The sequence below is a fragment of the Phodopus roborovskii genome, unplaced genomic scaffold (genome assembly GCF_943737965.1).
Source record: "Phodopus roborovskii unplaced genomic scaffold, PHOROB, whole genome shotgun sequence".
Classification (NCBI taxonomy): Eukaryota; Metazoa; Chordata; class Mammalia; order Rodentia; family Cricetidae; genus Phodopus; species Phodopus roborovskii.
In genome coordinates this window covers 58,325,259-58,340,000 of record NW_026126418.1, presented here as the reverse complement: position 1 = coordinate 58,340,000, position 14,742 = coordinate 58,325,259, and the positions used below count along the sequence as shown (strand labels likewise).

The following is a 14,742-nucleotide window of genomic DNA, read 5'->3' as shown; positions in this document are numbered from 1 at the left end:
AACCTATTTCAAGGCAGCTAATAGCCTGAAGATAACAAGTTTAATTTAAGACATATAACAACTAACTTTAAGTTTGGGATACTATGTTTTATATGAGGTAAACTGGATGACAGAACATTCTGGTAGTTTGGTAGGAATCTGGGTAGATAACAAGAGAAAGTAGAAGTGTGAGAAAATCCTTAAGAGTGTTTTCTTCTCTTTTTTTTTTAACATTTCAGAAAATATTCAAGCTTCTATGGTACCATTTTGGTTTTTTTGGTTTGTATGTGTACATTTAAAGTGATGATGTTACTGGGAGAAAGGAAGATACTAGTAGCAGTAGCCATTATGCCATTTAGGCAGAATGGTATAGTACTGAACAGGGATGATAAGCTCTGTAATTTCACTGAAATCGTCTTTTAAGACAGGCTGTGACAAACTCTCAGGTTTGTCAATTGCCTTGAAGATCAGAATCTTTGCAGGTAAAGGAAAAGTCATTTGGGGACTTAGCTTGAGGACTGGACACAGGTAGAATAATGGAGACAGAATATGTAAAGTGTTTAGTACAAGGACTTCATTGTGAAAGGCCAGTTATGGTTAAATCACTTAACTATGATCCATCAATACATGTTTAACCATTTCCTAAATTCTAAGCAGGATGCATGCATCAAAGAGCAGAGTACATGCAAAAAATAAATCTGGTAAGACTACACCTGAAATTTTTCTTGCTGCTTTAGTTAAAACATGCATGAGCAAAACTGTCCCATATCTTTTTGCTACTCATCAGCTCAGGTTCAAAGGTAGTCAACCAATTATGTCATTTCATAGAAAGAATATATGAAACATTTTGAATGATCTTTAAGTCAATAAGACATTATTTTCCAAAATAGTAAAACCAGAGCGGCATCTGGACAGAAAGCAACCATCCTCATACAAATTTCCAGACATTTTAGAAATGTGTGGGGGGGGGGATGGATTCTATGAGGACAGTCAGCCAACTTTCAAAGAATTCATTTGATGCTCTACTAGTAATAGAACTGCATTGATTCTCTATCATAAACTGACAACCTGAAAGGATAAAGTGCTCAACTGTGATGCCATACTAAGAACAAAATTGGGGAATGCCTGAGAGTTTTGACACCTTGCACTAAATATTCTACTAATTTTGAGAATGTCTGTATTTAACAGATTTATTTTAAAGGAGGAGCTAACTTGGTAATTTATTTCATTTTAATTTGTTTTATTATTTTTAACTGACTCAAACAAAAATGTTCTAGAATCACATTTCTATATGAACAAGGTTCAAATTGTTATTAAATGAACCAAAAAATTTGGGGGGGGGGACGATTTTTTCCACTATTACTTAAGTCCGTGACTCATCTGACAACTGGAATGAAGACTAAATTTAGTAACAAATAGAATATATATGGCATGAAAAATTGCCAGATAACTTTGGAGCAAAATTGACCAGGTTATTTAAATTAAAATTATTTAAAATTTAGACTCTGCCTAATCAAAAGTAGAAATATCATTATTTATTTTATAGATAAGGTGATTTGAAAGTACCTACCACAATGTCTCAACAAAGAAAACATTCAATAAATGTCAGATTAAAACTTTAGTGCAGTACAAATGAGTCCTTGACAGTGCCTAACAGAAAGTTCAGATCTTTTATTTCAGTCATTGTTTGTGACAATTATTCCAATTGAAGATAACATTTACATAGTATTTCCTTCTCTGTGCTATTCAGGGTACCCCCTCCCACCAAAATAAATAAATAAATAAATAAATAAATAAATAAAACCAAGCAAACAAGTAAGCAATAAGCCATTGGTAAGAGAAGTAAGCAAGAGGACTTTGGTAACTGCCTAGGAAATAAATTTAAAGTAGATTGAGGCAAAAGAACACAGAGTCCCAAGAATAAATAGACACTAATTTTCTTCTTAATTTATACAATTCTATAGACAGATAACAAACATACTTTATCAATGACACATTTATAATCAACATGTAATTATCAAATCACAATTCAACTTCATTGCCCAGCCTTAGAGTCAAGACAGTTCTCTCTTATAATATTCATTTTATTCATTTAAAAATATTACTAATATTAATATAAACAAATAAAAGGCTTATGGGGCCCAACTAGAAGAAAGTAAGTTAAATTTACACATACATCATACTGACAAATTTCATGAAGAATTTTACTTGGATGGAACCTAATACAATGACAGTAGAAATGTTGTGAGATGTTTGGTCAAGAGACCAAAAAGTTAACATACTGGAAACTTGACAAGCTAGGAAGCCAACAGGAGATAATTGATTGCCAGTTTAGAGAAACCGTTGGATGGTTAGCATCCTGTTGCTAGGCAATGTTTCTAGGCAGCAGATCTCTCATGTTAAAGGACAAGAATATTTTACTTTTAAAATAATGTGCCTTTTAAAAAATTAAATATACATTTGTTTTTTGTCAACTTTTGGGTCTCTCAACTAGCTGAACACTATGAAGTTTATGGACTAACATATTTATAGGAGATAAATATATTGACTAGATGTCAATATGTATGAGAGCCCTCACTAAAATAAAAGTTTTGCACTCACCATTTAGTAAATGATAGAGTTTGCATATGGTCATATAATAAGACCAATCAGAGAGGGAAAGATGCCTTCAGGGATGTGCCTATTGTAGCTGAATAATGAAATACAAAATATATTTGAGGTTGATTAAAATTAAAGTAAATTGAGGCATGAAAATTTTTTTTACTCTGTAAATACTTAAATAAGACTCAGTAGTAAAGAAAGTATAATAGATGAACAGTGTAGGCAAATTTTGATGTTTCAAATATATTGCTTAAGTATAAAATCTGTGTAGACTTATTAATCAATTTGGGGTGTTTTGAAAGTATCATTAATTGACCTTTTAAAATATTAGCCACAGAGATCATGGTTTGAGAAAAAAGGAGTTGAACTGGTTGGATGAGGAGCATGGCTGTTAAAACTGTGGTTCTCTTCACAAAGTTCCCTAAGCACTAGTGGTTCAACACATGCCAATTTCCCCCAGGGCTCAGCTTAATTCTGGTCACATGTGCTACCTCCAACACATGTGAGAAATCTGGGAAGATTCAGAGTACTTGTGTTTCCCAAAGTATCCTTCAATACCAGAATGTGTACTGCATCTGTAGGTAGTTAAAATATAACCACTACCTTGTCACTTTTGCCCTATCACTACTCCCAGCCCCCATAGGAATTAATGTTTTTTTGTTGTTGTTGTTGGTTTTTTTTTTTTTTTTTTTTTTTTTTTTTTGCCCTTGTTTAAGGTTTTCCTATACTTTCTTCTACAGCTTGCCACAGTTCTAATGGAAAGACTTGGATGGGGTTAGGGACAGGATGAGGCTAAGTTCCCTTTTTTTGGGGGGGGAGGAGGAAACATTGATGGAACTCTACCACAGAGCTGCAGATCTGACCTTGAATTGTGGAAAATAGTTTTTACATGGTGGCACTGTTAAGAAAATGTAATGCACCACCTCTTTAGTCATAAGGAACACTTGACTTTGTAACTGTTGCTGGTTAATGACACATGAATGGAAATATTATTTTAGTCTTTCAATTACAGGTAGATTCAGTAGCTTATTTAGTCTCTTGCTTTTGTTTCACAGAAATAACACATAATTGATTCAAAAGTGGCCAGTTTATGGAAAGCAAACAAATTTACCCCAAACCATGGCTTACTTGATGTTTGGATGATTATACTAATATATCATTGATCAGATTTACTGTAAGATTGTTTTTACACATATATAAATAATCATAGCTTAAGAATTATTTGAAGATATTTTCAATAATTAGCTCTTGTCATGTCATTTCATTACCCTGGGCATTTAAATATTTCTTTGACATGACACGTAAATTTGTTTTACAGATAACTTGAAAGTTAAGAAGACAAGCACACTCATAAACACATGAATGATCCAATAAACAGGCAACATGAAAGTCCTACTGAGTTATGCAAAAGCATTACTTCTTTCTTGTTGAAGGTATTAGCATATGCTACATCTTATGTTGCACAAGTATACTCATTAAATATTATGAAATGTACAGCAGGCCGGAGAGCTCTAGCTAGCTAGTCAAAGTCGCTCATACCTGTGTGTTCGTATTTATGTCGCAGAAGGGAACTGCTTTTCTGGAATGTCTTGTCACATAAGTCACATGCATACATGCCACTTTCTGTCTTCTTTATTTTCTTTCGAGACAGACAGGAATCGGAGTCTGTCAAGTCATCTAGGCCTGACATGTAGTCTTGTGCTCCATCAAGCAATTCTCCCTGTGATAAAATCACATAGTTCAACACAGTCTCTTCTTGTGTTTACACCAAACAACTATGCAGAGGTTGACATAAATATATCCTTAAAACTGCTGGGTGTCAATCTATCTTATGACTAAAATCTTTTGTTTTCTGAACAATATGTGAAGACTCACAATTCAACAAAAACACAAACCTTTCCTGACATAGATGGGGGAAATGGAGTTTTCTTAAATCTTCCACTTTTTATAATACCAGGGAAAATCCACAAATGAACATTAAATATTGGAATTGCTATAATTTCCAGTGTACTTTACTTCAGAAATGATTGGTAGCTGTAGAAACTTCATTTTAATTGAATTTTATATTTAGGTACAAAATATTATTATTATACAATCTATTTAAATGTATGTCTACCAACTAAAAGCCCTAAGCTATATTTTTATATTTAATTTTCTAATTTGAAAAGGGAATATTAATAACACTTTTTATCAATGTTCTATCTATGTTAAAACAGCCTTCAGCATTGAGCAATAATGAATGTAGATCAGTAAATTATTAAATTTCTTGATATTTATTTTGTCTTGGTCCAAAGGAGTGCAAACTTGCATGATCACATACATTTCCATTTGCTAGCCCACAGTTTAGTTTTCTTAGACTATATTTGCACTAATTAATACTAGAGAAGATTAAATAGGCTTAAATGCATTTACAAAGAGGGCAGATGTGTTGTAAATTAGAATACTGGACAGCTGTTACAGCCGTGCACTGCCACTTCGACTCGTATTTTGCAAATAAGGATTATACAAAACAATGCTAAAACAATGCCTACTTTCACATTCAACCACCTATGAATTATTTCATAATTCAAAAATTAGGAAATAAGTCCTGTGTAACGTAGAATATTTAAAAAAAAAACTCTTCAGAATTAACTATTTTGTATAAAACAAAATCTATATTAAAATTTAAATATGTAATTCCTTCAAGTTATGTACATCCTTCTAAGCACCTGGCTGTTACATACTTTAATTTCAAGCATCCAGGTAAACCTACTGACCATTAGCATCAATAATCCTCAAAAGAATTCTTCATTTGCTTTGTTTTGGTTTGGAGACACACCCTTGAACTAGCAATTAATTTTCTTGCCTTAACTTCCTAGAAAGCCTCCAATTCTGAATGGGCTACCAAAGCCAATGGCTAAAGCCCATTCAGAATTGGAGGTTCATGTTAAAAAAGACTTTTCTGTTTCTGAGTTTTTCTTTCACTGAGTGTTTCCCTCCACCTTGTACATTGTCTAAGCAATTTTTTGTTACAGTTGGCAGGCTGGGACTCACACTTTGGCATCATATGCACTAGACCACACTTTTTATCATCTTTCTTCAGAGCAAAAGGACACATCTCATTACCTGAAAGCCTTGTTTCCGCTGGTATTTCCTCCTTTGCTGCATGTCAGCAAAGGTAGCAGCTCCCGTTGGGTAGGTATAGGCCATATGTGGTAGGAAGCTCATCTGATCCAGCCCTGGGTATGGTCGTAGCCCAGGGATGCTGGTCTGGACTGGTGGCATGAAAGTGGCAGGGGGAAAAGCACTTTGTGCTGGAAGAGCTGTGTATAAAGGCTTGGCACTAAATGGGTTCATGCTGAACACTGGGTTAGTGCTTTTGTTGTCCAGATTATTCGAATTTGAAAACTCCTTCTTGATAAAAGTCAAATTCAGAGGTTCATCTGAATTTTCAGATGATGAAGAAACACTGTTATGGTCTAAATTTGTGCTAGTAGCTTTTGTTTTGTTCTTTGTGGCTATAATACTTTTGGGTTCTCTCATTTGTTTTGGTAATGACAGGTCCAAAGGCTCAGCCTGCAGCTCCTCAGAAGAGAAGCTATTTGGAGTGTATGAGCTACTGTGGGAGTTTTTAGAAGATGTGGAAGAAAGATTTAAAGGAGAAGGAGTATTACTCCTTGAGTGGTCCAATTTATCAACTGCTTTAATATTGGTAAAATGAGAAGTTTTTGATAGCCTGAGAGGAGGGTCACAATTTGTAACACTGTTGTGGAGCTCTGCTATAGATGGTGATGTTATGGAGTCCATAGGTTTTACAGGAGACCTGGGTAATAACGAGTCTTTTGTGGGGGGGTTACTGTTGGGAGCTAATGGCTTGGATGTCCTTTCCAGTGATGGCGACCTGGAATTTGAATACTGGTAGACTTTTCTTTGCTCAAACCATTCCTTCACAAATTCCTGAGGAAGGCCCACAGCAATGGAGATTTTCAGCAGTTCATCAGAGTTGGGCTCCATGTTCATAGCATAGTACGCTTTGAGTACAGACATGTGGTCCTTGTATGGGTTGATGGGGCTTGTCAGTCCTTTCTCAGAAAGTACAGATGACAAGAGGAGGGCTTTATTATCAACAAAAACTCCAGCTTTGTTGGGGACTATGTTTTCATGAGGTTGCAGGACTGCCTTGATCTCTTCATTCATTTTACACAGGTAGCGTTCATGCTGATGCAGGGGAATAGGGCCTGGGAAGCTCTCTTTGCAGAACTGGCATGAAAATGGAGTGGATATGCTGTGGTTCTCAATCATTTTATCATCGGTGACCAAATCTATTAACGTGCGCAGCTTCTCTTTCTTTATATTACTGATCTGTCTCCTTGAGTCAGTAGTCAAGCTCTGCAGGCAAGCTTTGGCTTCATTAACTTTTTCTAAGGTATAGTCAATAATACTTTTAGTGGCACCATTATGACTCACTACTGGAAGACCAACAGGCGGAATATTGGGAGAAGCAACTCCTTGTTCTTCTGGCTGAGAACATGGATCCTTCATGTGATAACCTTTCAACTTGGAAATTTCTTCAGTCTTGCAGTCCATCTTTTGCCTAGAAACCGTATTGTCCACAATCTGTAGAACCTTTTGTACCTCACTCAAGTTACTATTCATAGTAGGAAATCCAAGTAATGGGGCTTCCATCCCTACACCTAAGTGCTGCATTGGACTCTGAGCAGATGGGTGCACACCTAAAGGGCTGGTGGCTCCAAGGCCGCCATTCATAAAGGGACTAGTGCCACTAAACCCGTGTGTTGCCATAAGAACTTTATAGTCATTGAAGTCTAGTGGTTCTGTCTTAATCTTAAGTAAGCCTGTCTGTTCAGACATGCTAAGTGGTTTTCCATTTTCCAACTTGTTCCTTAATTGAGTAATGGCTGAGTTAGTAGGAGAAGAAGAAACAGAATTAGGGGAAGAACCCGTCTTGATATTGTTTCTCATTCGGCCATTTACCGAGATTAAACCAATACATTTCTTGCTGCTGATGTGTGAACTGTAGGAACCAGAATGGGAGAAGCGTTTCTTGCAGTTTGGGCATTCATAAGGTTTTTCACCTAAAATGATAATTAAAATTAACATTAGATTTCTTTGGTTAGGTAACAAGTGAAGTGTGCCAAGACAAGAATATGTGGAACCAAATGAAATGAATATAGGGAAATGGACCCTACATTCTAGATGTGCAAGTCAGGGTTCTGTCACCATAACTATATCTGGGCTTTATCTACCCTAGATGGGCATAATTCAAGATGTAAGCTGTGGAAGGTAAAGCCTATCCATGCCTTTTTCAGCTAGGATCCCAAATCTTGTCAGGCCATCTGTAGCCTCCTTTTTAAACAGAGTGTCAGATTAATGTGTGGTCAATAGCACAATAAAGATGTCACAGTATTAAAGAGAAATGTAGCTATGGCTTTAATCAACTCTGTGGAGGTTCCATTGGTTCTAGCAGTTCAACTAGTTCTTTGAATAGCATCCAATTTGGTAATAAAATGCTTGGCAGAGGCATCAAACTACGTATGAAGCAGAAATCTCAGTGGTGGGATGTGGGTTTATGCTGTACAGCTATTAGGAGTCAAGGGACATTTGGCATACACAACCTCTTGTCCAATTTTCTCTCACTCTTGTGTGAATTTAGATATCAAATATGAATATCTTTCAGAAGTCGTAGCCCAAATATCTGTAGGTCAAAGATACAGTTTGGCAAAATCTCTAGATTTGGCCAAAAAAAAAAAAAAAAAAAATCAGAATCCTTGTGCATTGTAAGAAGGATAAACACAGCACTTATAAAATAAATAATGCAAACATGAGTGTGAGCACCTCTGCTACTCACCACTGTGAATTCTCAGGTGTTCTTTCAGGTGGTGCTTGTACTTGAAGGCTTTGCCACACTCCGTGCATTTGAACTTGCGGTTACCTGCTCCTTGGGTTAGCATTTGGTGCTGTGAAGGGAGAAGAAAGGCCATCATTTTTGTTGAGGCAGCACAAAGTAGGCCTTTTCAAGGCCTCTTTTTCAGGCAGGCCAGGAGGTCTGAGTGCATTCTTCTTTATCCACTGTCTTTCAGAGTTGCAATAAAATTGATAATGCTACTAATAAAAAGGGACCTTTTTTTTTTAAGTGCTTCACATGAACATCTGACACTTGCATCACTATTCTGTCCATTGTCTGTTGTCTCTTTCCTAAAATGGTCTTTTTTTTTTTTTTTTTTGGCCCTTAGATGAGAAAGTATAATTGTAGAGATGTTTATGGCTCTTTGTGTTTAGTGCAGAATCTAAAACCTGAAAGTTTCCTTCTAGAATACTGCTATCTTGTTTAGGAAAAAATAGTTTCCTGAAAGTTATGAAAAAAAACTTAAACCCCCATTTACATATTTTTCACCGAGTTTTCGGTATCTGGGTAAAGCATATTCAAAAAAAAAATCCCTCCAAATAAAAATTCCCAAAGCCCTTTGACTATAAATATGTGGTATGCCTGTTTAAATATCCCACTCCCTGTGCTACTGGTCCACATCAACTCTGCTCTTAGGTGCTGCCTATCAGACTTGATCCATTATCAAAAAAAGACATCTTGGGTTATAGCTGCTTGAACAGTTTTATCACAGGCCAGAAGGAAGGACTTCGATGACTTTTCATTTTCTTTTTTAGTAGTGTGCAAAGATCAAAAGGAAAAAAAAAAGGTTGCTGAAAAGACAAGTCAGAAGCTGCACAGATACAATCAAACACAGCTGACCTTTTTGAACAAGGGATGGGGGGAAAGCAGTGTGACCTGGAATTCTAGGTTTAAAAAAAAAAAAAAAAACAGACAGACAAACTACAGTCATCCACTCTGGATGCGCAAGGTAGGAGACCAGCCTTTTTCTGCAGCAATGACACAAAAGCCTTTTGCAAAAAAGACAGCACAAAAACGGTATGACAACTGCTAGGGTGTGCTGAATCTTCCCACATTCCTAGTGAGACAGATGGTGTTACATGGGACACAGGGAGGGTTGTTCAAACAGCAGCAACCTTCAAAGATCAAGCGGAGCCCAACCCGCCGAGCGCCATTGAGGGACCAGCGCTCATATGTTGCTGAGTTGCATAAACAAACAGCAACAGCTGCTTTGTCTCCTCCACAGCCCTCAGAGGACTACTATAAACTTTAGTTGTGCCACTGTTAATATGATACAATCATTTTAATTTACTAATTGTAAATGCCATGAGCAAATGAGGGGACTTTTCAACACCAAAGCTACCATTCATAATGCGCCAACACAATCACACTTCTGCATGTGAAATTTAAAGCAGTTATACTAGATAAATATCTAGGCATTTTTCTTCCTAGAGTTTTTGTGCATAGAAGCATGAGAAGATAAACTGTTACATGAGTGTAACTATACAAGCATATTACTTATAGCTGATCTTTGGGAAACAGTCAAGTAGCAAGTCCAATGAGAAACAAATGGTGTGATTATGTGATAAAGTGCCTTAAATAGTCAAATTTCGTAGCATAGTAGTTCCATCCTTGCTAACTGGGTTTGTGCCTCCTTTTCCTTATTCAAACACAATAAAGCCTATAAGGACAAACCAGACTTTTATATAGAATATGAATATCATAGCTAGCCATTTTAAAAACATATACTATCAAAGTTCATGTAGGGCAATTCTATATCTGTAGGGCCAGTTATTGTGACTTATGAAACACCATTACTGTGACCACCCAACACATCATAATATCAACTTGCAGAGTCAGTTCTCCCAGGAGGACAGAAAGAGCAGTTTTGCTGAAACATTTAAGAGATATGTTGTGAATCAATCCTACTCAGATCCTACTCAGTCATTTCAAGGATTTCAGACACTCTCCTTACCTTCCCAAGACAGAGATCTTATTTTTAAAACAAGTAAGCCAAAAGAGGCAGAACAATTTTGGCATTTAACCGCATGCCATATTGAGACGGAATTGATTTAATTATAACCAATGTTTTATTGTTTTTCCAATTTATTATGTATATACACATATAACCTATATGCTTTTTTATTTTCCTATAAATAATTAGTTTTCAAAATTAGGAAGCTTGTAAAAGTAGTCTAAGTAATTTGAAAATGTTTCATGGCAAATGAAGGAAATATTCACTTCTTTTACTACGCATTAGGTCCTATATATATATTTAAAAAATGCCTAAGCAAAACTAGGTGAAAAATGGAATTAAAATTGCTGAGATGTTTAATAATGTATAATTAAAATGCTACAATTTCATTCACTTTTTGTGGAACATAAAAATGAAACTAAAGTCAAGTTAAAGTGCAAATAAAATTTCTAAATTAGAAATTAACACACTCATTCGATCGTGAACATAAGACTATTAAATCATATTAGAAGAGACCATCAAAAAATCATTTAGACCTCAATTAAAGCTATTACCATTAAAAGATCTGCATCTTCAAAATGCCATGAAAAATTAATAATGATTGCCAATCAAAGCAATATCGTTTCTCTAAGGGGTTATTATAGAAAGAAATCACTTAGAACCAACCCCCACCTGATCTGTCCCTGGCTTGTGCGTCACCATATGCCGCTCGAGCTGGGTGCGGTAGGCGAACGTGTAGCTACAAAGAGGGCAGGAAAAGTTCTCTTCATTCTTCTCGTGGCGGTACTTGATGTGCTCCTTCAGCGATGTCAAGCGCTTGTAGCCGCGGTCGCAGTAGGGGCAGGTCAGCAGTTGGGCAAAAGCATCTGGAGTTCCAGGTGGCAGGTCTGTAGCCGAGAGGCGAGAGGGAGAGGAGCGGGCCAAAAGGTCAGTAAATCAATGGCAGCTAATGGGCTAGCTGCCCGGGCTGCTATGACAGGAATCACTGCAATCTGCTCCAGCAGAGCGCCATCATTACGTCCGGACTCCTCACAACCAGGCCCCTTGCACACCCAGGGCAGGCTTGTCCGAATCAGTTCACACTGTGCTCGAAAATTAATTAATTACTTGAGCTTATTTGTGGGGAGGGGGGATTTAAACAGCTGATAAGTGAAGAAATTCCCTTTGGGTTACTGACAATTCCTCTGAACCCTAGACTCCTGTTACACAGGAATTCGCAGGAGGGAAGATTTTCAGGTGTCAGTGAACAAAAGGTGAGGGTCGGTGATCTTAAACTTTGTTTTTCCTCAAAAGTAAAATATCTCTGAAAGATAGGAATAAATTTAGATATTTTTATCTCTTAGAAATGGGCTGTAATTGTTCTTATTCTGTATTGGATGTACAAATGACACAAATTTGCTGACAAAAAAAAAAAATTCACAATACCCTAAAATTACAGTTCTAATCTTTGCTCATGAAATTCCATGCCTCCGCAGCTGTTCTTCAAATTTTAAGGTAAACACCCAGGCATGTAGTGCATTTGTAATTGTAACAGCTGCAGAGGTCAGTATAGTGGCTAAAAATGAATTACAGCCTTACCATTTTCTTCTTGCCCATTGGCCTCTGGCGTGCCAAGGCGAGACAACTCCTCCGGGGCTTCTGGGTAAATAATGGCCGTGTCACTTCGCTGAAGGTACTCTTCAATGCTGACTGCATGACCATCGCGTTCCTCCAGTTTTCTTTTGGCAAAGTATTCCTCAAAGTCTGATGTGCAATTTGCATTCTTAACTGAAATCATAAACAGAAAAGAAATGTCTTTCAGGCCTATTTTCCTAGAAGGCTAAATACTATACATCATTGCTAGCGACTAGTAAGACTTAAAGTATCTTCTTTGTCAGGAGGGAAGATGACAAACTATTGGTTAAACACTTATTTTTATAATACATGCAAAAGGGCTTACTTTGCTTAAGTTAGTAGACACGTTTGTTCTTGGAACGTTCAACTGTATAATTCACATACAAATGAAAGAAAACTTAAAATGAATTTATTAACTGTTTTAAAAAGTGGAACATGACATAATGTAAGCTTGCAGGTACTTTAATAGTTTACATAAAACTGCCTTTTGTCTTAAGAAAAGTAAATTTAGCTCTTAGGGACAGGGGAACCTCAAAGTTCTACATAGAGGGGGTAAGCATACAGTGTGGATCTCTTTAGACCTTCCCCAAAGCCTTTCAATAAAGTATTTTTACACACACACACACACACACACACACAGGAAATTTCATTTTCTTAAGGTACATTACACTTTATGTCCCTATCCTCAGATCCATCTGTTGCTAAATGTAAGATTTTTGCCATGTTCTTCTTTAAATATGACATATAGTCAGGTATACATATTCTGAGACAGATGTGAAAGGACAGACATCCTTACAAATACAATAATGTGACCTTGCTAAAGAGAAGTCACAGAATGACGCATTCTCACTGATATTAATCTTTGTATAGTCAATGGAAATAAAATTAAGCTCACAGATGATAGAAACAAAATAAAAAGTAATAGAGTTTTACTGATAAAACTGCAGCACAATTTCTATATGCCTTTGGCTTCTTTAGTTATGATTTTATTTCTATGAAATAAATAATAGTTGTGAGCCAATTTCAGTCATTTGTGTCACAAGACATGGTATATACTTAAAATCTCTAGATGCATCCCTGAAATTAGCTGTGGCTTACACATCCCAAATAAAAAATTTTGCATAATAAAGAGCTAGAAGAGTAGCTATTAGTTATTCTTCATGGTTGCTGGGAAAAGTGCTTTGCTAGCACGGTGCCTGGCGGACTCCTGATACCATGGTTTGAAAGCAATTCCTTGTGATTCCACTGGATCTTTCACTGTACTTTCTCTACTGCTGCAAGAAACGCTACAATGCTTGCTATAGGAAGCCTCCCGGGCAAGTTGTGATGTGATGATGTTCAACCAAGTTAGTCAATTTTTTTTCTTTCTTTTCTTTCTTTTTTCCTTCTTTCTTTTTCTTTTCTTGGTTCACATTATTGTAAACTTGTGGATTTTAGATAAGAAGACTAGAAAATGAAACCTGTATTAATGGAAAGCATTGACAAACAAGTCTCATTTTCCTAAGCAAAGATGAGAGCTAACCTTGCCCTTCAGGAAGCTATGCCAAAAACAAAACAAAACAAACAAACAAAAAACCAAACAACAACAAAACCCAAAACAAACGACACCATCCCAAAAATAAACATCTGGCTCAAACATGACTGGGCATTAAGACCAAAAGCTGTATGGTGGAATGAACGAAAGTAACAAGGGAATCCAGTGGATCTAAAAAAAAAATCAGGAAAGCTTTAATGGGGGAAGCTTGATATTAGTTTACTCTTTAAACTGGAGCAATGGACATCTCAATACCTAACTTGGACTGCAGTGTGAAACAAAAACTATAGGATGTTGGGAAGCAGAAGGAGCAGAAATGGGAACATGCAGGGGCAGTATTCCTACTAGGGATTTTTATTTTTATTTTAGAAGCAAGAAGCTGTGGAAGAATGTCAAGCAAGGACAGTTGTATGGAATGATGACACTTGTACTTTGTAATGATGACTCTGGCTGTGGTGTGGCAGGAATTGGAGGAGAAGAGCCGGTTCTGCTCAAAAAGTTGGCTGAGGCTAGGGTGGTATGGGTCCTGGGTAGGGGGAGGAGAAGGGGTGCTTCTGTCCAAAGTCACTCAAGAGACAGATTAAGGAAGTGGTGGCAGACATAAAAAAAAAAAAAAAAAAAAAAAAAGTGGCCTTTACAAAGTAAGATCTCTACAATTTGGGGGAAAATCCAGCTTTTGTAAGTGAGATGTTGAAGTGTCTCCTTTATCTTTAGGATATTCAGTCTGATAAATGGTTAGTATATTTGCCCAAGCAGGAACTATTTGAGTTCTAAAAAGATTTGAAGTCACAGGTAAACATAAGATCAAGCATAATTAAATCTGGATGATTATATTTTGTGAACCACCAAACTAGGTGCTAACAATTCTACATGCTGTGACCTCCAGTCTTTTTCTTTAGTCACTTCAACTTCTGCTAAATTTAACAAGAACAGCTGTCTGATCCCAAAGTGTGTGTTCCCCTTAAAAATAAATTTGGGATGTAAGGCAGTAGCTGAATACTTCTGCTTATATGTGCTCTTAGATGGATTTAATAGCCATTGGTTAAGATCATTGCTCTGCTGCTCCATTCACAAGGCCATTGGTGCTTTCAAAGGATATTGATACTAAGAATAATGATAATCTCATTGAACTTGCTCCATAGACTCCTAGGGAGT

The 14,742-nt window shown here is 36.6% G+C and overlaps 1 protein-coding gene across 2 annotated transcripts in view; it reads right to left on the bottom strand.

The window, feature by feature from the left end:
* Zeb2 (zinc finger E-box binding homeobox 2) overlaps positions 1–14,742 on the bottom strand; it is a 124,057-nt gene that overhangs the window by 3,448 nt on the left and 105,867 nt on the right. For both annotated transcript variants that reach the window (XM_051184735.1, XM_051184736.1), the window contains exons 5-9: positions 12,018–12,206; positions 11,112–11,326; positions 8,429–8,537; positions 5,686–7,655; positions 4,120–4,300 (exon numbers count right to left, since the gene is read on the bottom strand). In XM_051184735.1, the coding sequence (XP_051040692.1) occupies positions 4,120–4,300; positions 5,686–7,655; positions 8,429–8,537; positions 11,112–11,326; positions 12,018–12,206 (2,664 nt within the window). The remainder of the gene's footprint in view (positions 1–4,119; positions 4,301–5,685; positions 7,656–8,428; positions 8,538–11,111; positions 11,327–12,017; positions 12,207–14,742) is intronic.